This window comes from Monocercomonoides exilis (assembly GCF_001643675.1).
Source record: "Monocercomonoides exilis strain PA203 chromosome Unknown scaffold11-1913109, whole genome shotgun sequence".
Lineage (NCBI taxonomy): Eukaryota > Preaxostyla > Oxymonadida > Polymastigidae > Monocercomonoides > Monocercomonoides exilis.
The window spans coordinates 236,713-259,946 of record NW_027150556.1 but is presented as its reverse complement, the minus strand read 5'-3'; the positions used below and the strand labels follow the sequence as shown (position 1 = coordinate 259,946).

The 23,234-nt window shown below is 34.2% G+C and overlaps 10 protein-coding genes across 10 annotated transcripts; 5 read left to right on the top strand and 5 right to left on the bottom strand.

The window, feature by feature from the left end:
- Window positions 1-1,941: 1,941 nt before the first annotated feature.
- On the bottom strand, window positions 1,942-3,456 carry MONOS_12032 (Endosomal syntaxin B). Its single transcript, XM_067864615.1, has 7 exons — window positions 3,319-3,456; window positions 3,183-3,241; window positions 2,948-3,128; window positions 2,857-2,883; window positions 2,711-2,798; window positions 2,568-2,640; window positions 1,942-2,449 (listed from the first exon to the last, which is right to left on the bottom strand). Exons 1-7 carry the CDS (start codon window positions 3,423-3,425, stop codon window positions 2,268-2,270), a joined length of 717 nt encoding a protein of 238 aa, XP_067731474.1. The 5' UTR covers window positions 3,426-3,456; the 3' UTR covers window positions 1,942-2,267.
- A 2-nt stretch (window positions 3,457-3,458) lies between these two features.
- Window positions 3,459-6,864, top strand: MONOS_12033 (putative H+-ATPase subunit; the record flags this gene model as incomplete). The annotated part of the gene is made up of 5 exons (XM_067864616.1): window positions 3,459-3,588; window positions 3,662-4,085; window positions 4,146-4,272; window positions 4,338-5,381; window positions 5,489-6,864. The coding sequence occupies 5 exons, from the start codon at window positions 3,459-3,461 to the stop codon at window positions 6,539-6,541; spliced, it is 2,778 nt and encodes a 925-aa protein (XP_067731473.1). The 3' UTR covers window positions 6,542-6,864.
- A 152-nt stretch (window positions 6,865-7,016) lies between these two features.
- MONOS_12034 (uncharacterized protein) lies at window positions 7,017-8,853 on the bottom strand. The gene has a single exon (XM_067864617.1). It carries the CDS (start codon window positions 8,823-8,825, stop codon window positions 7,281-7,283), a length of 1,545 nt encoding a protein of 514 aa, XP_067731472.1. The 5' UTR covers window positions 8,826-8,853; the 3' UTR covers window positions 7,017-7,280.
- Window positions 8,854-8,859: 6 nt separating this feature from the next.
- On the bottom strand, window positions 8,860-13,145 carry MONOS_12035 (Vacuolar protein sorting 45B (Vps45B)). The gene is made up of 10 exons (XM_067864618.1): window positions 13,005-13,145; window positions 12,681-12,943; window positions 12,263-12,621; window positions 11,425-12,169; window positions 11,036-11,139; window positions 10,671-10,849; window positions 10,392-10,449; window positions 10,114-10,264; window positions 9,395-9,527; window positions 8,860-9,267 (listed from the first exon to the last, which is right to left on the bottom strand). The coding sequence occupies exons 1-10, from the start codon at window positions 13,064-13,066 to the stop codon at window positions 9,006-9,008; spliced, it is 2,316 nt and encodes a 771-aa protein (XP_067731471.1). The 5' UTR covers window positions 13,067-13,145; the 3' UTR covers window positions 8,860-9,005.
- A 144-nt stretch (window positions 13,146-13,289) lies between these two features.
- On the top strand, window positions 13,290-15,110 carry MONOS_12036 (putative DnaJ-like protein subfamily B member 13; the record flags this gene model as incomplete). The annotated part of the gene is made up of 9 exons (XM_067864619.1): window positions 13,290-13,351; window positions 13,401-13,510; window positions 13,584-13,655; window positions 13,713-13,802; window positions 13,860-13,957; window positions 14,013-14,081; window positions 14,185-14,439; window positions 14,552-14,601; window positions 14,730-15,110. 9 exons carry the CDS (start codon window positions 13,290-13,292, stop codon window positions 14,956-14,958), a joined length of 1,035 nt encoding a protein of 344 aa, XP_067731470.1. The 3' UTR covers window positions 14,959-15,110.
- A 62-nt stretch (window positions 15,111-15,172) lies between these two features.
- On the top strand, window positions 15,173-15,835 carry MONOS_17267 (putative RNAse P Rpr2/Rpp21/SNM1 subunit domain). The gene is made up of 3 exons (XM_067870170.1): window positions 15,173-15,325; window positions 15,371-15,453; window positions 15,515-15,835. Exons 1-3 carry the CDS (start codon window positions 15,177-15,179, stop codon window positions 15,670-15,672), a joined length of 390 nt encoding a protein of 129 aa, XP_067731469.1. The 5' UTR covers window positions 15,173-15,176; the 3' UTR covers window positions 15,673-15,835.
- MONOS_12037 (glycoside hydrolase) lies at window positions 15,815-18,644 on the bottom strand. The gene is made up of 3 exons (XM_067864620.1): window positions 18,546-18,644; window positions 17,360-18,493; window positions 15,815-17,185 (listed from the first exon to the last, which is right to left on the bottom strand). Exons 1-3 carry the CDS (start codon window positions 18,637-18,639, stop codon window positions 16,326-16,328), a joined length of 2,088 nt encoding a protein of 695 aa, XP_067731468.1. The 5' UTR covers window positions 18,640-18,644; the 3' UTR covers window positions 15,815-16,325.
- Window positions 18,645-18,891: 247 nt separating this feature from the next.
- Window positions 18,892-20,694, bottom strand: MONOS_17266 (uncharacterized protein; the record flags this gene model as incomplete). The annotated part of the gene is made up of 4 exons (XM_067870169.1): window positions 18,892-19,978; window positions 20,076-20,197; window positions 20,309-20,588; window positions 20,640-20,694. The coding sequence occupies 4 exons, from the start codon at window positions 20,692-20,694 to the stop codon at window positions 18,996-18,998; spliced, it is 1,440 nt and encodes a 479-aa protein (XP_067731467.1). The 3' UTR covers window positions 18,892-18,995.
- Window positions 20,695-20,723: 29 nt separating this feature from the next.
- MONOS_18584 (putative Cdc25 family phosphatase) lies at window positions 20,724-21,598 on the top strand. Its single transcript, XM_067871616.1, has 3 exons — window positions 20,724-21,048; window positions 21,095-21,227; window positions 21,294-21,598. The coding sequence occupies exons 1-3, from the start codon at window positions 20,804-20,806 to the stop codon at window positions 21,321-21,323; spliced, it is 408 nt and encodes a 135-aa protein (XP_067731466.1). The 5' UTR covers window positions 20,724-20,803; the 3' UTR covers window positions 21,324-21,598.
- A 960-nt stretch (window positions 21,599-22,558) lies between these two features.
- MONOS_12038 (uncharacterized protein) lies at window positions 22,559-23,225 on the top strand. The gene is made up of 3 exons (XM_067864621.1): window positions 22,559-22,643; window positions 22,696-22,782; window positions 22,833-23,225. The coding sequence occupies exons 1-3, from the start codon at window positions 22,605-22,607 to the stop codon at window positions 23,046-23,048; spliced, it is 342 nt and encodes a 113-aa protein (XP_067731465.1). The 5' UTR covers window positions 22,559-22,604; the 3' UTR covers window positions 23,049-23,225.
- The last annotated feature ends 9 nt before the right edge of the window (window positions 23,226-23,234 follow it).

The following is a 23,234-nucleotide window of genomic DNA, read 5'->3' as shown; positions in this document are numbered from 1 at the left end:
ATTCTTTTTTCAAAATTGATTTGAGTTTAAATTTTCATTCTGTTTGTGCAAATAATCTGTCATTTCATTTATAAAATTAGTGTTAATAATGGCAGATACTTTTGAAAACTGTGGACAGTGACATTATCGCAACGACCATTGAAAGTTTCATTTTTTTGACAAATAACTCTGTTATTCCCTTAATAAACACAAACTTCTGTTGCAAACAGTAATGAAACATCATGCAAATTAGACATTTGAAAAAACATTTTCAATTTCCTGTGAAGCATGACACTTTGTGTTTCTATGAATATAATATATATTCTTTATTGAATTTTTTTTTCTTTTGTTGGATGAAAGATTAAACAATTCATATAAGTTTGGATTCATTGATGAAATAATAGAAAAAATCATATAATTTAAATGATCAACAGTTGTTGTGATAACGACACTGTCCAGAGTTATTGAAAGAATACACCTTTATCAACACATACAATATTCTTTCAAAGAATATTTTGAATCTTATGTTCATGATTAGAATCAACATTCAATTTCATGAATATGCATTTCTCTTTCTATTGAATTTTCCTTTTCAAAAATTTCATAATTTTTACTTCGACTTGAGATAAAAAATTCGGATTTAAAATGTGTCAATTTTTAAAACATAACAAAAAACAGTATATAGTCACTTTCCAAATAGGCAGACGCTTTCTAAATGGCCGGACAGTGCCCTTTTCTCAGCAGCTAATGATTGTTGAATTAAGAGCTTTTCCCACATCGCTTGTCAGGTGAATATAAGTACATGCAGTTTGCCAAGAATGAAGAATTCTTGTGCATTCATTTTTTCAAAATTAATTTTGTTTATCAGAGAAACACGGAGTAATTAGTTTTTCCGAAATTCTCCGAAAAACAAAATTAATTTTGAAAAAATGAATGCACAAGAATTCTTCATTCTTGGCAAACTGCATGTACTTATATTCACCTGACAAGCGATGTGGGAAAAGCTCTTAATTCAACAATCATTAGCTGCTGAGAAAAGGGCACTGTCCGGTCATTTAGAAAGCGTCTGCCTATTTGGAAAGTGACTATAAATGATATCTTTCGAAAATATATACTGTTTTCTAAAAAAATAAGATTTTCATATTGAATAAACAGGTATCATTAACTTTGGTGAGTATTGTTATGAATCCTTATTTTTATTCGAATGAAATGAACTTTTTTGTTCATATTTTTTGTAACGAATCAACAATCAAAAGAGAAATTCGTCAAAAAATTTTGCAATAATAATGAGAAGAAAAATATTAAACTTCAGGCATTTTCATTGAAAAATCATGCACATCAGATGAACTTTTTGTGATCCAAAAATTCGAAAAAAATGGGTTCATTTTTTGAAAAACGTTTGATATCACAAAACACAATATTATTATATCAATTACGTTAATATACGGATACGAAAATCAAATTTATTTTGAAATCTCTGAAAGTTAAATAATGTTATAAGTGAATCAATTTTTTCATGCTTTGTGCACAAAAAGCTTGAAAGTTTGTACTTTTCCCCATGTTATTAACAAAAAGAATCAGAATAAATCAATAGAAATAAAATAAGGAAAATATATAAATTATTCTTTATTTTATTCTTTTTAAAGAAACAAAAAGGGAAAATTTTTTGGATTTTTTGAAAAAAAACAACTGTTAGATAAAAATTGATTCCACATTGAATCATTACAAGTCTTTCATTCCCATTAATAACAATGAAGAAAATGAATAAAATTGAGAAAAATAAAAGAATAAATTGAGCGGAACAAAATTCATAAAGCAAAAAATAACATCCCATTTGTTAGTTTATCACATCGACTAAAAGTGTGTCTATGATATCATTTTGCACATAGTTTATTATCATTATAAAGTTTCCTTGCTTAATACAAGCTACCACTGATTAACAATTAAAAAATGCCTTGTATTGTTATGATTCATTCAAGTTTTGTTTCAATTTATACAATGAAATCTCAAAACAAAGAAGAAAGTTGAAAATTAAATATTAAAAAGAGTGATTATAATAAGATAAAAAAAACTTCTTTAAATGTGAAGAAATCAGAGGAACACATAAACTCCAACACCAACGACAGATAGTCATTTTGTGTGGGAGAGAATTATGAAGTGAGACAGAAGAGTTGCAAAGATAAAGATATGGCAGTTAATGAAAACAGATGATATAGTAATAAACAATGAACGCAAATGTAAAAAAACTACTGAAAACAATGAAACACTCAGAATTGGAATTATATTATTTACTTTTTCCTGACTGTGAAAAAGACAATCAAGGCAACTGCAACAACAACCAAGACAACAATCAGAAGAAGAATGCACAGCTTCCTTCTCGACTTTCTATCGTATTTGTCAGCTTTTTTCAGTTCAGTCACCCCAGCTTCAACATTCTGCGATGCTTTGTATGAATTATCACTTGCAAGCACTAGCATAAGTTAAACAGGCATTGTTAAAAACATTTATCGTATATTAATAACATTTTTTAAAATAAATAATATTCATATTTTAAAGTCAATTACAAAATTACTTTTAAAATAACAAACAAAGTTGTTCGGTTTGCTCGTTAAGCATTTGATTCATATCTTGTGTGGCTTCTCTAACAAGAACAATATCCCTCTGTTAAATTTTTTTACAAATTAATAATGTTTTAATATAAAAGAATGCAAATAAACAGATTTTTTCAAACATGAATTTCTTTAAACTGCTTTTCTCTATCTTCAAGTATAGATGCTTGATAATTAGCTTGTTGCTGCATCATTGCTTCTTGTTCCTGTCTAAGAACATTATTGAATTGAAAGTCTGGAAAATTGTTCAAGAAAAGAAAAATCATACTGTGCCTTTTGAGCAGCTATTTCTTCTCTGCAATAAATATTTTAGGAAAAATATATCAATAATTTTTTATAAAAATTATATCGATATATACTGTGTCATTCCATATTTTATGGCTGTATTCATTCCACCTTTGGCTTCACGCTTCGCCAGAATTTGGATCTTGTTGTCATATGCTTTCTGGGCCGAGGAAAATGATTGCTGAATTTGATCAAATCTCATTTGTAAGTTTCCTTTTCCTTTGACATCTGCTCTGAGTCTGCTTAATTCAGTTTCTTTCAAAAAATCGGAAACGTTAAGTTTTGATCTCAAGAAAAAAAATATCAAACCATATTGCCTTAACCTAGACATTATTGATTGCTTAACTTCTTCAATGTTTGGACTTTTACTGCAATTAAAGAAATTTAGAAGTACGTTCAAGTATTACTTCTTTAAAAGCTTATTCAAAATTATCAAAAATCAAACGAATTTAGATTCTGTATATCGTTCAATAGATCCTTTATACGCAACTGTATTGTTGTAAGACGTTGGTCCAAAGGTGAATTTCCAGCCTTTTGATAAGCAGAGCTCATCTTCTGAACAAATAAAAATTTTGACAGAAATGAATGGGCGTATTGATCTTTGTGAAAATGTCTGATTTCATGTCTCGCTTCAAGGACACCACAGGTCAAGAAATCCATATGTTCCGTAGCGAACCAATGGATTATCTTCAATTTGTGTTTCCAAGAGAAGCAGGTTACTTGTTTTCTTTTTGTAATTTGCATGAAAACTGGTTCAAATTTTCTTGTTTGATATTTTGCAACTCTAGCATATCAAACCATACACGAATTAGGAAAACTTGGAATTGTGCATTTTGAAGATATGAATCCCTCCCTGAACTCAAACAAAAGGGAGTTCATTGGAGAAATTAAACGTTGTGATGAGATGCAGCGCCATCTGCGATATTTCCGTGCTCAAGTTGTTCGCGCACGTCTTGAAGTTGTTGATGATTCGACATTGCAGCAATTTTCTTTTTCTGATCTCGAAGCTCAATTTGAAGATATCGATACTCAACTTCGTGAACATAATATCAATCTGGAAGCATTTAAGCGACATGAAAACGAACTGATCGAACTCAGACATGTGCTAAAACTTGGAGCAGGCTTCTTCGATAAACAACCTATTCTTGAAACAGACAAACAACCACTGGCCTACCAATCAACAAGTAGTTCTGCTATGAATGTTAAAATAGGGTTTGCATAATTTCAATACACAAAATAATTAATTTTTCTTTCTTTCTTTTTTTAACGTAGCTTTATCGCTGGAGTTATTCCAAAAACAAAGATCGAAACATTCCAAAGGATGTGCTATGTTGTTACAAGAGGAAACGTTTTTGTCAATACAGTCCCAATTGAAGAGAAAACTCTCGACGCAAGCTCTGTTTGTTGTTACTTATTATTATTATCATAAAAAAATTGTTTATTTGTGGTACTTTTCTTTATTAGAGCAATCCAATTGACAAGGAAGTGTTTGTTGTATTCTTCAGTGGAGAATTCACAAGAAACAGGATTATCCGAATTGCTGAATCTCTTTCTGCGTCTGTGTACACAATCAGAGAGAGTGAGGCTGAAAGAGAAGCGATGCTGACAGAAATCGAAGCACGTCTGGCTGATATCAAAACTGTGATCAACAAAACAGAAGCCACACTGAACGAATTACTCGACCACATCCGTCGCGACTTGAATCAGTGGACAGCGTTTGTGATCAGCGAGAAGCAGCTCTTCCACACACTGAACAAATTCTCTAATGACACCATCTCCAAATGCCTTGTCGGCGAAGGATGGGTTCCTACACGCTCCTTGTCTGATCTGCAGGATGCTCTTCACAGAGCTTCTATTGCATCGTCGTCGTCAGTGCCATCCATTGCCCACATCATCAAGTCCCATGCAGAGAATGGGAAGATGGTAGATGTTGAGAACACAGTGCCTGTTGGGCTGACAGAAGGAGATGAAGTGACAGTGGTTGCGCCAATGGTCGATGGAGAAGAAGACGAAAGGCCTCTTGCCATTGCACATTTGGATGCAGCTGTTGCTGAGCGAAAGCGGAGAGAGATGCGAAAGAGACGCTCACGTCCTCCGCCCACATTCATCCGGACAACAAAAGTGACACAGGCGTTCCAGGCGATTGTGAATGCGTACGGAACAGCCGACTACCGCGAGGTGAATCCAGGAATGATCACATTTGTCACGTTCCCGTTCCTGTTTGCAATTATGTTTGGGGACTTTGGCCATGGCATCCTCCTGTTTCTGGTGGGGCTGTTCTTTGTGCTATTTGAAAAGAAAATGGGGAAGGGAATGAACGATCTGGTTGAGTATCTCTATGTCGGGCGGTACATGCTTGTGTTTATGGGCCTCTGGGCAGTCTTCACAGGGCTGATGTACAACGAATGCTTCTCGCTCTCAATGAACTTCTTCGGCTCTTCGTACGACTGCGACCCAGAAACGAACGTCTGCCAGAAGAAATACACATACTTCTTAGGATTCGATCCAGTGTGTTATTTGCCTATTATTATAATAAATCTTTAATTTTGGAAAAATATTTTTTTTTCCATATTTATCTTGAACCATACCCAAATATATTTTTATCTTTTTATCAGATTTGGCGTCAATGCACAAACAATCTGATCTTCTCTAATTCAATCAAGATGAAACTGTCTGTCATCATTGGCGTCGCACACATGATTGTGGGAATCCTCTTCAAAGGTGCAAACGATGTGTATTTCAAGAACAAAGTCAACTTGTATTGTGAGTTTATCCCTCAGATCATTCTGATGACAGCCATGTTCGGATACATGGACTTCATGATCATCTACAAGTGGCTGTTTGCGAAGGACCCGCAGACTGCTCCTATGCTCATCCGAACGATGATCAACATGTTTCTCGCCTTCAACGAAGACATTCCGCCAAATGAGAAGCTCTATCCAGGACAAGACCAGGTGCAGCGGTTCCTGCTTCTGTTGATTGTGATCTCCATTCCATGGATGCTCATTCCCAAGCCAGCCATTTTGATCTATCAGCACATCAAAGAAGGCAAAGCAAAGAAGGCACAAGCAGCTTCTGGCGGATACGAATCGCTTGATGGAGCGAAGCCAGGCAACTTGTCTGCTTCTGCTTCTGCTTCTTCAACAGCAGCCACAAACGAAGTGTCGCAGAGTGCATCATCTTCGTCTTCGATTGGATCATCTGCAGCAGCCTCACGTGCAGCAGAAGGCGAAGACGATGACGAAGAGGAAGAGTTCAACATTGGCGAGATGTGTGTGCACCAGATGATTGAGACCATCGAGTTCTCTCTCTCGTGCGTGAGTAACACAGCCTCCTACCTCCGTCTCTGGGCGCTTTCACTGGCACACGGACAGCTGGCGGAGGTCTTCTTCGACTACGGAATGATCAAAGCAGGCGAAATTGCTGGCTTCTTCGGAGCAGCGCTGGGTGTGGCGGTGTGGCTGGTGGCGACGATTGGTATTCTGCTGGCGATGGAAGGTCTGTCAGCCTTTTTGCATTGCCTGAGGTTGCACTGGGTGGAGCTGCAGAACAAGTTTTACAAGGCAACTGGAAGAGACTTTGAGCCATTGAGTTTCAAAGAATTGATTGATGAGGAAGAAAGGAACAACCTCGACTTCGAGAGCAACGAGAAGGAGAAGCTCGCATAAAGAATCAAAAAATGAGAGCGAGTGGTGGAAGAAGAAAGTGAAGAGGAGGCGAATTTGAAGCAGGAAAATGTTTTGGATATGTTTTGTTAAATTTTTGTGTTATTCAAGAATGAAGATGCACAAAGAGAACAAAAAGAAGCAAGTTTTATGTTTTTAGTTTGTTTTAGTGAGTGAAGAGTAAAGAGAACTATTCAGTTGAATGGGGTGCTGTTTGTATGAGTAAGTTTTTATCATTTCGCTTTGGATTATTTATGATATGCAGTTTTCAGACACATTGCTTCTCTTATGACTATTTATCATTACACATTATCCCTATTTAATCAATAAATGATATCCAATGGATTAATAACAGTTATTTTTCGGAATCATTAAAAAATTTAAAGTATTTTTCCAACTCTTTCCAATTGAATTTAACCATTATTCTCTGAAAGATTTTTCAGAACTTTGGTCACTTAAAAAAGAATTTCCCACTGATATTTTGCTCACAGAATTTTAATACATAACAGAAACGTTCAAATGAAAATGAGGAAAAAAAAATAACAAAAATACATATTCATCACTCGAAACAAATAAAACGTAAAAAATATAATATTGAAGGAAAGCATCTCTCATCTTGAGGTTGCTCTCGCTATAAAACATACAACATTCACAAAAATCTCATATTATTATTTCACTTTGTAACATTAACATTTGCAACAAAGTGACCTCATAACTATAAAAATATACAGTGATCTCATTATTACACAGCTTTTTGCTCATCAGAAAGATTAATAGCAAATGAACTTGCTTCAGCATCCAATTTTATGTTCCTAGGTGCGTTTGCAACATTCCTCCTGTTTCTTCTTTTGAAAACGATTGCAACAACAATTGCAGCCACAACTGCACTGCAGATCATACCGACTACAAGTACACATGCACTAACAATAATCATAATTGTCATTTGGCTTGTGCCTCTTGCTTTAGAAGGAGAGCTACTCTCCTCCGTGACGTTTTTGGAGGTATCAGTTGTATTTTGAGGTGGGTCGCGCTTGGTTGTGTTCTGTGCATCATCGATAATAGTCCCATTTTCATACGGACCTTCAGCTCCCAAATCAATAAATATACCATTTGAATACTGTTTTGAACCATTCCATCCCGGTGTAATTAAAACAACAACGAACTTTTTGTATTCATGCCCAAATTTCTCATCATCCACAATGACTGAAGCCTTTTCAGAGCTTTCAATTGAAGTAATTTTTTGAGTGTGAGCGGTGAAATTGTCATAGATAAGATAAGCTTCCATTTTACATGGAAGAATACCTGAACCAGAAATATCTAATTTTAATTTTTCTTGATAGTCTTCAGATTTCACCATTGCGCAGTCAACTCTTTCTAAATGTGCGGTTCCATATAGTGCAGTCATATTATCATGTAATAAATCATCCGTCACACAATTACTATCCAAATTAAATAACAAATTCACAACGTTTCCAGCCTTCGAACTTGTGCTAACGTTACTTCCTGAAATCTTTGTATTTGTTCCAGTTAACGTACGTAAAAGCGTAGGATATTTTGGGAATAAGCTTTGTTGATTGAAAAAAAATCCATTAAATTGAATACAACTACTTGCAGCATTAATTCCACCAAAATTATAATTCGAAATCGTAGAATTGATAAAAGTCGCATTGGTTTCAACCATATTTATATATCCCGTTGACCACAAACACGTGGAGCTTTCATCGTATTGCGTTATATCAGATTGTTTCAACGTTGTCATAAGATTTGTACAAATAGTATAAAAGGTTGTATTAGTCAGGTCTATCAATGAGCTGTATGTAGAATATTCCAATTTATAATCAGAACTTTGAACAGAAACGATTGCATATTCCAATATCAAAGAAGAGTTTGTGCACGAAAATAATCTTGGTTGATCATTTCCCGACCAAGTTGCATTGACACTTAAACGAGAAACGTTGCAGTCAGCATTATGTATTGTAAATAAGTATTCAACATTTGGGTTGCTGTTGGTAATTGAAGGAAAACAATATTTAGTTGTAACCGAAGTATAGACAAAATAAGCATCTTCTAATAAAATCTGATCTTCATAATAATTGGCTTCAATTAGAGATATTTTCGCAAGATAATTTTTGGGTACTTTATTAGTTGTGAATAATACACTTTTGCACGGATCATTTTCCTCTCCACAATTTTCATAATCATTCCCATCAGGAGAAACATAAAGAATCACTTCGTTTGCAAAAGAACTTACAAATAACAACGAGAATATGCTCAATATTGAATGCATTTTTTAAACGTTATGAAGCAAATGTCAAACAGAATTTTTTACCCATAAATAATATTTATTCACATTAATCAAAATTCCCAAAATTTCAAATAAAATGCAATCAAAAAAAATCTTATTTTAAAAAAAAAGGAAAGATAAATATAATATATGAAACGAAAAAATTTATTTGTACGATAGATGTCAGGCTGAAAATTCTTCTATTTCTACGTTTGCTCCCACCATCCCAAAAATATCTTCTCTTTGGAGAACTGATGTACCTCCAATGATAAGATCACATATAAGTGATTGATCACTCGAAGAAGAAGAAGAAGAAGAAGAAGAAGAAGGAGTTGGGGTTGAAGCTTTTGCAGACTGTTGATAATCTTGTGCCAAAAGAGCCAATGCTCGCGACTCGGCATAAGTGACACCACCAACAATGAATGCAATCACTCTTTGTGGACGACTAATTAACAGAAAGAATTCACGCAAAAAATGATATATCAGAGGAAAGGAATATGACAAAAGAAGGAAGAAAAGGAAGAAAGAAAGAAGAAATTCATATGAAAGCAAGCAAGAAACATAGAGCAAACCCTCTTTTAGCCTGAGACTCGTCCAGAAGAGGATATTGTTTGCTGTTGACAGAGTTTTTGATGACGTCTTCGATGACAGCGATGAAGTGAGGGGTGTGTTGTGCATAGTCACTCTCTTCCCGCTGGATGGGCGCTGAAAATGAGTGTTAGAAATAAAATAAAATATCACCACATTATTTTTATTTGAGAATGAAAGTGGTATTAATAAGATGATTGAGTATTAGAGAATGAAATAGAATATGAATATTGAGAGAGAGAGAGAGAGAGAGAGAGAGAGAGAGAGAGAGAGAGAGAGAAAGAAAGAAAGAAAGAAAGAGAGAAAGAAAGAAAGAAAGAAAGAAAGAGAGAAAGAAAGAAAGAAAGAAAGAAAGAGAGAAAGAAAGAAAGAAAGAAAGAAAGAAAGAAAGAGAGAGAGAAAGAAAGAAAGAAAGAAAGAAAGAAAGAGAGAGAGAGAGAGAGAGAGAGAGAGAGAGAGAGAGAGAGAGAAAGAAAGAAAGAAAGAAAGAAAGAAAGAAAGAAAGAAAGAAAGAAAGAAAGAAAGAAAGAAAGAAAGAGAGAGAGAGAGAGAGAGAGAGAGAGAGAGAGAGAGAGAGAGAGAGAGAGAGAGAACATTTCATTGAGAAGAACAATTGCCGCAAGTATTGAAAAAAACAAAGCAAATAATAGAAAAAATGAATTATTAATGAAATAACAATAAAAAAAAGAAAAATGGAGCAAACGGGGTGAAGATGAAGGTGAAGTGGAGGAGGAAGGGTTGGCAAGCAAAGAGATTGAGCGAGCTTTTTTGAAAATTCGAGAAATGGCAGAAGGGAAAAGAGAAGATGAGCGAAAAGAACTGCTGTAAAAGCTGGTGAAACGGAAGATGTCGCTCTGAAATTGACAGAAGCATTGAAAAAATGAATAAAAATGTGATTAATACACAAAAGAGAAAAAGATAAATAAGGAAAAAAAAGAGAGATGAAATAGAAGCAATAAAAGAATGAATGAGATGTCATACAATTGTCAGAGGAGGGTATTTCCTGTCAACATAAAGTGGAGTGTCATTCAGAAGAGAGCTGCAAAGCATTCAAATTGTCGCCAGATAAAAAAAAATGACAAAAAAGTTTATTTGATGAAGAGATGTTTGATTATGGAATTTAATGAATAAGAGAAGAAATATGTCAAAATATTTTGTTCAGTTTGTAACAAGAAAAAAGAACAGAATAGATCAGATTAGAAAAGATAAGAAAAGACATAATAATAACACATCTGTTTCAATGAGAAGATAAACTCAAACCACAGAACTTTCTCCATGTCCTTCTGCTTTTCAGTCTGATATCTCAGTGCAAACAGCGCAAGAACAACCATTTTGGCAAAGGGGGAATAATTTGGCGAGACATAAGTCTCTCTCACAGCTTTGCTGTTGTTGTTGAAGGAAGTCGAAGGAAGAGCAAGATTCTGCTCGACGATGCCAAGCTAAGTGAGAGAAAAAGAAGAACAAATGATGAAGATAATGAAGATAATGAAGATATTGAAAGAAAAGATAAAATAAAAATACAAGAATTATAAAAGAATGAGTGAAGAACAAGAAGCAGAAAAAGAAGCAACAGAAGAAGAGAACAATATGCAATTATTTTTATTCATCAGAACAAAGAAACAAACTTCCCAGTAATGTTCATTCTGCACATATTCCATGATGGATGAAGAGATCTTTGCATGAATTGGCACAATGTTTGGCAAAAGCAAACGTGTTGACAGTTTTTTCACTGCATTTCAAAACAAAAATGTGCAAATGTCATCATTGAGAAGTAAGCACAAATTCAAACATCGATGAGACATAAGATAAAAATGTGAAATAATTTTGTTCAAAATGATTTCTAGTCATTCATTCATTCATTCATAAATCTCTCTCTCTCTTCTCTCTTCTCTCTCTCTCTTTCTCTTTCTCTCTCTCTCTCTCTCTCTCTCTCTCTCTCTCTCTCTCTCTCTCTCTCTCTCTCTCTCTCTCTCTCTCTCTCTCTATTCAATCATCCACAAAAGTGCCAACAAACCAAAGTCTCTCAGCTGCTCAGGTGTGCGCGCCTCTTTCTTCTCCTTCTCCAGCTGCTGCAACTCACCCACATTCTGTGCAATGCTTTCACTGAACTGTCCATAGTCCTGCCATCTCATGGAAGCATAGTATGGATCATACAATGGAGAGAGGAGATGCTTCTGTATTGGATGCATTGAAGAAGAAGAAGATGATGATGATGATGATGAGGAGGAGGAGGAGGAAGAGGAAGAAGAAAGTGAAGGAGCTATTGGAGTCTTGCCAGATGGGGCAGGAACAATAATTGTGCCATCTTCGCCTATCCGAAGCTGCTGATGTACCATCGCTGCATACGACCACTGGAACAGAAGAGGTGTGACAGGATCTTCTCTTCTGTCTAGAATCAATATGACAGTCGAAGGAGGTTCTGAAGAAGCAGAAGAAGAGGAAGAAGAAGATGAATAGGATATTTGAGAAGATGAAGAAGTGCGTTGGTGTGTTCCTCTTGCTGTTCCCGAAGAGGCAGATGCTGATGACGAACTTTGAATGCCAGCTGGTGGAATTCCATACAATTCTCTCATCTGACTTGAAGTGAACATTGTCTTCAATTGGAGATTCAGCTCAACACCAATGCTTTGAGTAATAAGCGATCCACTTGATGATCGTATAACCACTTCTTGAAGCGGATTGCTAATGGGAAGTGCCAAAATCATCGAAAGAATGCCTCGTGAAATCCATTCGACAAGAGGCTTTGTGCCAAATTGCATCTGTAAGACGAAGAAATATCGAAATGGTATTTTCATAAAAGAATGTTACCATGGACTATTAAAGTCTCAAAAATCATATTCAACAAGTCATACCCATTTTCCTGGTACACACATTAGAGCAAGCTCATGCTGCGTCTTTTCATTGCTGTACATTTGAAACACTGAAGCTTTTCCTTCTCGTTTTTTTCCTCTTTCACTTGAATTGATTCCTTTTGATTCTTTCTTCTTCAAAAAATCCAATATCCCTCCTTTGTCGTTGTCTGCGGGCTCTGGTTGACTTTCATCGACATCTAATGCTTGAGATGATGTAAATGGCGGAAATATTGTGAAAAGATTTGTATCACGAGGTGTGAAGCCAAGATTTATTGATTCAATAGTCTGAACAAGTTTATGCTCATCGGCCATTGCTAGTGTGTTTAACAACTCATCATTCTCTAAATTCATAAAGCTATCTAAATGCACAAAGAATTCATTCAAAAGAAACACAAAAATCAATTCATTAAAATCAAACACAAATAGAATTGAAGAAATGATGGCTTTTTTAAAAGAAAAGTTAAATCCAAGATTGTTGATTCACATGGTACAAAAAACACAAGAGCGCTACACTGAGTGAAAAAAAATGGTTTTGGTTGTTGTTTTTCAGTGTCAAAGTTATCTTCCAACTGCAAAACTCCAATGATGGAAAATTGTAGAAGTTCTTTGTTAGTAAAAAGAAGATACACAATGTTTCGTGTGTGAAGATCTGTGAATAAGACAATGGGCGCATCCTTGTGCCTACGCAAAAATGTGTCAGATTCAATGATATTTACAAGATAGATTTGTAAAAAATGAATACTCTTTAAGTGTGTTTTCAAAGATTGCTTCAAGAGAATCTCGCGCAAATTTGAAGCAATCCATTTTGATGTTTTTCTATAAATAAACGCTTTCCTTTTTGTTAATCAAGCAAAATAGCAATTTCCTTAATAAACTAATCATTATGGTTCATTTCATTTGAGTTTTTCATTCTTTTCGAGACTTCATCGTGAATCAAAAGCTAATTTTTTTTATCTTTCTTTTTGAATAAAGAGGAGAGAAATTCGAAATATTTTCATAATGGTTGCCCGTTTAATAAAGTATTTTCATGGATTATTATCAAATTCTTGAAGTTACACGAGATGCAGATGTTGCCACTATAAAAAGGAAGTTTGAATTTGCATTGCTGAGTTGGTATATTTTCATTCGCACCGTTTAGGTATAAAGAACTTGCTCAAAAATGGCATCCTTCCCTTCATGCAGATAACCGTTCTGAAGCAATTACAAAGTATAGAGAAGTGACTGAAGCATATGAAGTTTTAAGTCAAGGTTATTTTTTTAGCTTGTAGTCTTCATGTTTAAGGTTTATGAAAATTTCAAATTTGAAATGCTTTTTTTTTAGCAAGATACAGAGTGATCTATGATCAATATGGAATCACTGGATTGAAAAAAGGAGCTTCAAATGAAAGAGGAGGTATACATTTTCATTTTCATTTCATTCATTTGAAAACTTGAATTTGTAACAATTCAGAAAAGGTTGGAGGAGATTATCAGTTTATTAGTGATCCGGACGAAGTCTTTAGAGATGCATTCGGCAGGAATCCTTTTACAGAATTTTTTGGTACGTCTATATTCTTGCAAATAATGCAATAAATAATTTATGTTTTTTTCTTTAAAGATTTTTCACAAGTTACTCCATCAGAAGCAAAGGGTATTTTTACAGAATTCGCACAAATGTCAATCCCTCCATCCAAAGAGAAAGCAAAACCTGTTATTGTTTGAATTTTATTTTCAATTATCAAAAATTTTTGTTTCACATGTTTCTCTCTAGCATGATCTTGCTTGTTCTTTGGAGGAACTTTATCTTGGTGCGACTCGACGTGTTGATTATGAAAAGCAGGTAACAATCATTTTTCAACAAAACTGATAACATTCGAAACAATTTTTATCTCTGATACTTTGAAAAAATACAAAATATTTGTGTTCTAAAAATTTCATTTCAGATTCTTCAAGCCGATGGTATCACAACAAAAACCGAGAAAGAAACAGCAACAATTCACATTAAAAAGGGCATGAAGCTTGGAGATGAAGTTGTATTCCCAGGCGTTGGAAACGTTGCTCAAAACGAAATTCAGGGAGATGTCATCTTTAGGATAACTGAAAAAAAGCATCCATTATTCAAAAGAAAAGATAGTGATTTGATTTACACAGCAAATGTTACTTTAGGACAAGCATTGCTAGGAACAATTGTTAAAGTGGTTTGATGATTTTTCTGAAGAATATCCTTAAAAAAATTTTTTTTAATTGAATATACATGAAAACTTTCTTTTTAAAATTTGTGACATTTTTGTTCTCTCCACATTTGAACAGACCACTCTGGACAAGCGCATTTTGAGCATTCCAGTCAATGAAATTATACAGTTTGTTATTGATACTTATTATTTCAAAGTTCATAATAATTCTTTGTGATTTATCTTATCGAACCGAAAACATTTGCAATCACCAACTTTTATCTGAATTTTATTGCACCTCCATTTCAAAACCAAAGTCCTGGCTACACACAAATTGTGAAAGGAGAAGGAATGCCTATGCATCAAGCACCTCCATCCACATCGTCACTCGCTTTCTCTCCTCTTCCAACTGCTTCCTCCTCGACATCACCCTCTCCAAAAGCAAAAGAGTCAAAGAAAGGTGATTTAATAATCCGTTTTGAAATCACTTTCCCTGAAGATTTAACAGAGAAACAGAAGGAACTTGTTGCGGAAGCTGGACTTTGATTAAACTCATTGGAAAATTATTAAAGATGAAATAAACAATAAAGAGAAAAAAATTAACAATCATATTATTCTTTTATTCCATTTCCAACTCATTCTAATAACTCTTTGTTTTTTCAGTTTTTATTAAATTCTAATACACATTTTTCAAAAGATTATCTCGGATTTGTCACAATTAAAAGCGAGATTTTTCCCACAATAACTTTTATTTGACCAGTTGAATGGTAAAGAAAAATCGTTCTCAAAGGTCAATAGAGCATCTAGAATATATTAATGAGATAGCACATGTTGTCAGTAAATTTTCTACTTCTCTTTCACGAATTTATGTTGCACATTTAAAACGTTCAGCGTCAAAAATATTGCAAAATTTGTTTGGACATTTATTTCTTTTTTGAAACATTTACAACAATCTTAGAGGAACTGAAATAAAGCAGTCTTTTTGCAAAAGATGTAACACAGTTTTTGTAGAAGGAGTGAATTGCGATATCACAATGAAAGGTTATTTTCAATGAATAGATTTTGTTCGAATTGATAATCTTCAAAATTATTGCACTTTCAGAACAATGTCGCATTTACAAATGCAAAACATGCGGCTATATTCGGAAAATTAATCTTAACAAACCACTTAAAAAATTTCCAACAACTTTACGCAAAATGTCGAGAACAACAAAACAGGGCGGAAAAGATGCAAAAGAAAAAGAATCAAAAGGTGGATGAAAGATATACAAAATTACTCACAAATCATGAACGATGAGCCTTTCACAAGCAAATGCTTTTAAAAACTTGTGTTTTCAAACACAGATTGCAATGATATTTGCAGAAACGTTTTTCAAAGAAAAATTTAAAACATGTCAAAGAAAACATTAGCATTTTTTAATTGCTTATTTCTTTTTTTAAATGTGGATGATAAATAACCAGTTTGATCATTATAAGATTTGATAAAGACATTGATCACTGGAAAAATATATAAACAAATGTAAACAAGGCAGAATACCAAAAAATAAAAAAACAAGGAATAAAAAAAGAAAGAGAATGGAATAAGAACTTACAGTCCGAGCGCAAAGTATTCGGCCGTGAAAAGATGAGAAAAGAAAAATATAAATTGTATATAAAAGAACATTGCAAATGCATCACTGAATAAAAGATTGAAGAGAAGACGGAATAAAGAAACAAATGCATATAATTTGATTATTCCATTTCTTCTTTTCGTGCATTTCATTCGTATTATAATCGATACAAACAAATATTCAAATATATTGAACAAAAGATATTTGAAAACAATTGTTAATGTAACTGAATGCTTATAAAGAATGAATAATCAAACTCCGCTTTTATGCTCCTTCATCGGAGTTTTCTGTATATGCATCTACTTACTCTCTTTTCAGCACAATTGCTGTTCTGCAAGGAAGATACAGCATGATTGAATGGAAATGTCCATCAGCAGAAATCGGCTCAGAAATGTGAGGAACGCTTGGATCTTGTCTACCCTGACCGCCAAACTCCTTGTCATCCGAGTCGAGAACAATAGTGTACTTTCCGGGGTTCATAACACCGAGGCGGTAGTCAGTGAACGACTTAACTGGGTGGAAGTTGAACACAAAGAACAGCCCACCGCGTTCGAATGAGATCACCTTATCGCCATTGTCCTTTCTTGACACCCACCCTGGTCCTGATGCCAACCAATGAGTCTGCTCCTCCAGTGCATTCATAGCTTTCTCAAAATTCGACAGAAACTTGTACTTCAACAGGGGATCTTTCATCAGGTTCCATTGTCTGCGGCAGTAATGGAACGAGTTTTTGTTGCCCTCTCGGGGAAAGTCAATCCATTCTGGATGCCCAAATTCATTCCCCATAAACGTCAAATACGCCTCACCTCCCAAGCCAATGGTTATCAGTCTGATCATCTTGTGCAGTGCAATGCCACGCTCGATGACGTCTGAATGTGGCTGCAGTGTTGACATGTAGTCGTACATGTCCTTGTCCATCAGCCAGAATGCAATTGTCTTGTCGCCCACAAGTGCCTGGTCGTGCGACTCGCAGTAGGCAACAACAGCCTCTTTGTACCTTCTGTTGGTGAGTGTGAAGCATATATTTCCCATATCCCAATCGTCATCTTTGTATTTCTTGAGCAGCTCAATCCACTTGTCAGGGATTGCCATACCCAAACGATAATCAAAGCCAATTCCTCCTTCCTGTGTGCGACGGCACATTCCAGGCATTCCAGACACATCTGAAAATTAAATTGAGTAAGTTTGAGAAATTATAAATAACATTAATGAGAAAGATAAATTAATAAAATTATTTTTTTTAAATAAAATAGTCGAATATAAAAGTCAAAATATAAATTTTCAAATTAAGACAGAGAACATTTTAAAGAAAAAAAATACAATAAAATAATGAAAACCTTCAGCAATAGTGATAACATCTGGATAAAGGCTGTGAAGCATATCGTTTGCCAATGTCAAATATGCCAAGCAATCCACATCAATTCCTGGGCCAAAGTATTCATGGTAGCCACCAGAGAACCCAGTGCCAAGACCATGATGAAGATACAGCATGGACGACACTCCATCAAAGCGGAATCCGTCGAACTGGTACATTTCCATGAAATAGCGCAGATTCGACAGCAAGAAGCGCAGCACTTCCCAGTGTGAGTAATTGAACAGTCTCGAATCCCACAGGTCGTGGTTGCCTCGTGCGCCCTCGTGGAAGTATTGATGGCCTGTTCCATCCCAGCAGTTCAGCCCATCCAGCACATTCTTTGAGGCATGCGAGTGAACAACATCCATAATCACTACCAACCCCAGTCCGTGAGCTTTATCAACCAAGTACTGCAGATCAGATGGGAGTCCACATCGAGAAGCAATAGAGAAGAAGTTCGTCACATGGTAGCCGAAGGATGCGTAATAAGCGTGTTCCATAATTGCCATAAGTTCCACTGCGTTGTATCCCATATCTTTGATGTATGGAAGCACATTATCTGCAAATTCTCTGTAAGAGTTAACTTTCAGCTCTTCAGATGACATCCCCACATGGCTTTCATAAATTTTAAGAGACTTGGGCCGATGCGGGCGCGGGTTTTCAAATACGTACTTGTGCTCAGGATTCCAGAATCTACCGTCAAGTGGGTTTGTTCCATCTTGACTTGTACAGAAGATCCAAGCTGGCACACGATCTGCTTCTTCTCCGCTAGCTAATTTGACATGTGCTTTAACTTTTGAATGATGCTCAATTGGATATTTTCCATCTTCAGTTTTGGGGATAAAGCACGTCCACACTCCAAACGAATCTTTCGTGCAAGGAACTCGCTTCGCAGGATCCCAGTTGCAAAAGTCACCCCAAAGCCAGACTTGCTGTGCTCCTGGCGCCCATTCACGATATGATATTCCCTCTGGAGTGGCATGAAGCCCGAAAACTTCATAACTCCTCGAAAATTTCTCAAGACCCCCTTCTTTTTCTTTAATTTCGTTTTTGAGCCATTGATAATGGTCAAATCTACCTTTGATAGCGTCGCTATAAGGTTTTAAATATGGATCATCTAAATATAAAAAATTGAGTTAAAGAGAATAATTCTTTATAAACTTTCATACCATCAACCATAGCCAAAGGGCGAAGTTCTTCCTTTGGTGCAGACTGTTCCGGAGTTGATGGTTCTGATGACGGAGTAGCTGAAGATGAAGACATCGACACTTCGATGAAATAATAGCAGAATGATAATTTGACAAGTTCGATGGTTTCAAATATTTGGTTTTAATTTCATAAAAATATATCGAATTAAAACGTTAAAGAATATGTATAAAAAGTTTTTAAATTTTATTCGCAAACTTTAGATAATCAGCAAATCGAAATGATTGATCTTTTTACATATTTCAAAATTTCTCCTTTTTCTTGTCATGTCTCCGAAAGTATAATTTCCTCGAATATCGATACAAAATATTTCATGAAAGACATATATAATGCTTTTAATTAACTGAAAACAAAATAAAAAATTATTCAACAACTATAAAATCACAAAATATTAAGAGATTATTTATCAATAATTACTGCTCCTGCAAAGCGTGAGCAGAGATGCATATTTTATCTATTTTTTCAGCTAATGTTATAGCTTTCTCTCTTGATATTACGTTTAACCCTGAAATTGCATAGCATAAATCTGAAACAGCTTCATTTTCAAACACCTGCACAACTTTTCTGATTTCATGCCTCCACTCTAACTTAGCCCAACAATGGAGAGAACATTCCATTAAAGACCAAAGAATATCGACGCAATCGCTTAATGCATTCAGTTCTAGTAAATTAATATTGTTGTTAAACCCAAAAACTGTATCCACTACTAAATCAACGCTTGACTCTGCAACAAGACTTAAAACTTGGATTGAATCTCCGCTTATATCATTGCAGTACTTGTCTATCCTCTGGATCATCATTCCTGCACTCGTTCTCAGCAAGCTGCGAACGCGCTTTCCTTCGACTTTGCTTGTAAGCTGACGTAATCTCAACATCCTCCTGAGCACAGATCCTCTTTGAGCAATCTTAATAACTTCATTTACTGCAAGCAAACAACATTTATTATAAAGCCAAAGAGTTAAGCCAGAAATGATCCATTGCTCTTTCTTTTCTTGTGACATTCTGAGGCCTACATAGTCTTTTTCATTTACTTTTTCAGTCTGAGAAACTGAAACCGATGATGATGCTGAAATGATTTTGTCTTCTTTTATTGACTCCACTTTTGAGAATTGCCCATTATCAATGCTTGCTTTCATCTGATTTTCTTCATCATATGTAACATTACGATGATTTTCTAATGCATTAAGAATTATTTCAACAATTCCGATTTCATCAACTCTTGGCTGAATCTCTTTCATGTTCTTGTCTTCCCATCTGCAAGTTTCGCAAATAGCAAGCAATCCACAAAGAAGAGCAAGAGGAGTTAATTGAATTTTCGCTTCTTTGTTCTCATCTATTTCCAAAACAGATGCAATTGAGTTCATGTACTTTTGCTCAATGAGGATGGATTGATTATCTTGCAGTTAAAAATCAATTGCAGCCATATCAAAATGAAAATATTTTATTAATAGAAAACGTATTTTATGTAATCAATCAATTGCGAGTATGCAAACCTCTTGAATTTGACATGCAAAATAACGCAAATAACAATTTTTCCAAACTGGAAGCCTGATTAGATTTTCGAGATTTTGATTGAATGGCAGATGTCAAAGGGCCAATTAGTTTTTCAAATGGCCTGCATTTGTATATTTTTCTCTTGAAAGCAAAGCAGTAACTTAAAAGTAAATGTGTTTGAATCTTAGATTGCGTTTTAAAATGCCTAAGCAAGTATTGCATTGAACCAAACAGTTCTGTTTCAATGAAAAGTTTATAAAGAGGAAATGGACTATCTAAATTATCACTCAATGCTCCTTGCTCCGCAATGCAATACAATATATGAATCATTCTTTCCTGACTCTGAGAACCATGTCGAGTCGCTTTCAGCACAATGTGAAATTTTCTACAAAATGCATGATCGAATGTTTCAATATATCGAGAATACGGTACACTTTTAACAACAGATAAAAGCTCTTCTGCCGCATCAACTTGAGGCTTTAATGTTGTTTCATGAACCTTGTCCAATAATGCTAAAATGCATAGAGCAGTGTAATTATTAACAATAATGTAATTTTTCTAACCTAAAACTTGAGCGTTAAATGACACTTTTTTGTTAGTTACTGAGGATTTGCTCATCAAAATTATCCAACATAAATGTTACATATACAGATCAAGGAAATTTGGTTTTTTTTATTAAATCACATAGAGATCGAAGTGGGTAACAAACATCGACTGAAGTTTAAATATGAGTACTCAAAAACATATTACGCCGGGATATATTGAGCAAGATGAACTTATAAGCCTTTTAGATAAAAATCCATTAGATGTGATTATTGTTGATGTTAGAGATGAAGACTACGAAAATGGTCGGTTACCAAGGAGTATTCATTATCCAAGTGATACGTTTCTTTTGAATTTAAATGATCTGATAACTGAAATTGCAAACATGAAACCAATTCCAACTCATATTGTATTTCATTGTTATTTGAGGTGTGTATTTTATCTTTATTTTTTTGAAAAGTCATTTTCGCAAAAGTCAACGAAGAGGTCCAAAATCTGCGAAATATTTTCTTGAATTAAGTTCATCTCGCCTTCCACATTGTGTTGTGTCAATTTTGAAAGGTGGATGGGAGGAATGGTACATCAGGTTTCATGGTGATCAATCAAAAGTATGTCTGTTTATGTAGATGTAAATCTTCTGTGATGATGAAAAATGATTATTTCATTTATTTAAGGTAAAACCAATTGAAAACAAAGATGAATGAGAATATCACGCAATAAAAATGGTAATAATTTTGTGTTCAAATAGAACTTGATTGATTTGACTGCGTCAAGTGGCATTAGATCGGTCAACATCCAATAAGATCGATCTAATGCCATTGAGACGTAGTCAAATTGGATATGACTCAGTCACATCCGATGTTTTCAATTCTGGGTTTCAAGATCAAAGAATTTTTAAAAAAAATGTTAATAAAAACTGATAATTTCCGTTTTATTTTCTATCATTTTGATTGAATTTAATAATTTTTCATTCTTAAAAGTTTTTTATTTAGTAAGTATATTAAAATAATTGATATTTTTCGGAAAACATTGGAAATTCTAATTGTTTTTGTTTGATAACGACTATTGGTGATTTATAAAAATGATATAAGTGAATTTCATTTCATTTTTCAACATTTAGAACCAGTTTCATTTGTTTTTAACATTTCTCAATAATTTTCCGAAAAAATAAAATATTCAACAAAAGAAGCTTTGGAATCATATCTCCTTTTTATTTTTCATTCGAAATGAAAAAATATCAAAAAATGATTGATTCATAAACACATAACAGTTAAGAAAACACAAAAAAGTTTAATTTTTTGTAAATATTAAAAATTAACAAAAAAAAAAAAGATATAAAAATGTTTGTTGTACAAAATATAAACAAATTTGGCTCAATTTCAACAGAAAAAGTTGATAACAAAGTCGCAATAACAAAAATGTGAAATTATCAAAAAGCTGAATCAAACTTTTAAAACACCAAAAAATGAGATAAATATTGAATAAACACAAATTAAATAGCAACATATCAAAAAATAAACATTAACATGATTTTACAGGTCAAAATATAAACAAAACAAAAAAATGCTCGATCAAAATTTGTGATCATAAAAATCACAATTTCGCCCTTGTTGAGATTGAGAGAAATTCGATTAAAAATAGAGAAATTCGATAAACCAGACAAAAATTGATTTGACTGAGTCACATTTTCGCGACTCAGTCAAATCAATCAAGTTCTAATGCGTGCCTCGGTAGCATAGTGGCAGTGCGTATGCCTTGTAAGCATAAGGTCGAGGGTTCAATTCCCTCTCGGGGCTTTCTTTTTTCCATAGTTGGAAATTTTTTGTATATTTTTTGAACTGAAAAAGTATATGGAATATTTCATAATTAGAATAGAATTTGGTAATAATGCTTGTGAGCTTTTAATTTATTTTTGGAAATTGTTGAAAAAAGTTTAGCCATTATAAATTTTGTTAATAACTGCCTGCTTTGTATTTGTTGAGTTAATGGCTGATAAAAAGGGGCAAGATTATGAGCGGAACGAGGTTATTTTTTATATTAGTTTAAATTTTATTCTCTTTTTTGTATATGCTTTAGGTCAACTATATGAAGATTTGGAGAGATAGTTGCCAAAAAGAAAAGGATCTTGCGAATAAAAGCAAAAAACGATGGGGCTTTTTAATTGTATGTCACTTTTTTATTTTATATCTTAAAGTGAATGGTTTTGTATTTAGCATGAACCAGCTGAAGCAGATTTGGAAAAGACAAGAGAATATGAAAATACCTGCAAAATTGAAGAAAGATATTTTTCAGCACATACTGGAACAATGAAGGTTAAGCATCCAGAACCTCCTGTTCAATTCCGTACAACTTCATCATCAATTGGAGCTGGACAAGATGTAGAGATGCATAAAACTCGTCATTTTCATCGTTCCCTTCCTTTTACTTGAATTTTTCCAACTCATAATTTGCAGTATTTTTATTGTTCACTTCATTCTATTGTTTTTATTTTGTGCGTATCTTCTTTAATTTTGTTCGTGAAAATAATGATTTTTTGTGAAATGAACTTTCTGTGAAAGAATGATAATTAGTTATTTTGAAAAATTAAAAGATTGATTTTTATTTGTAATACTTTG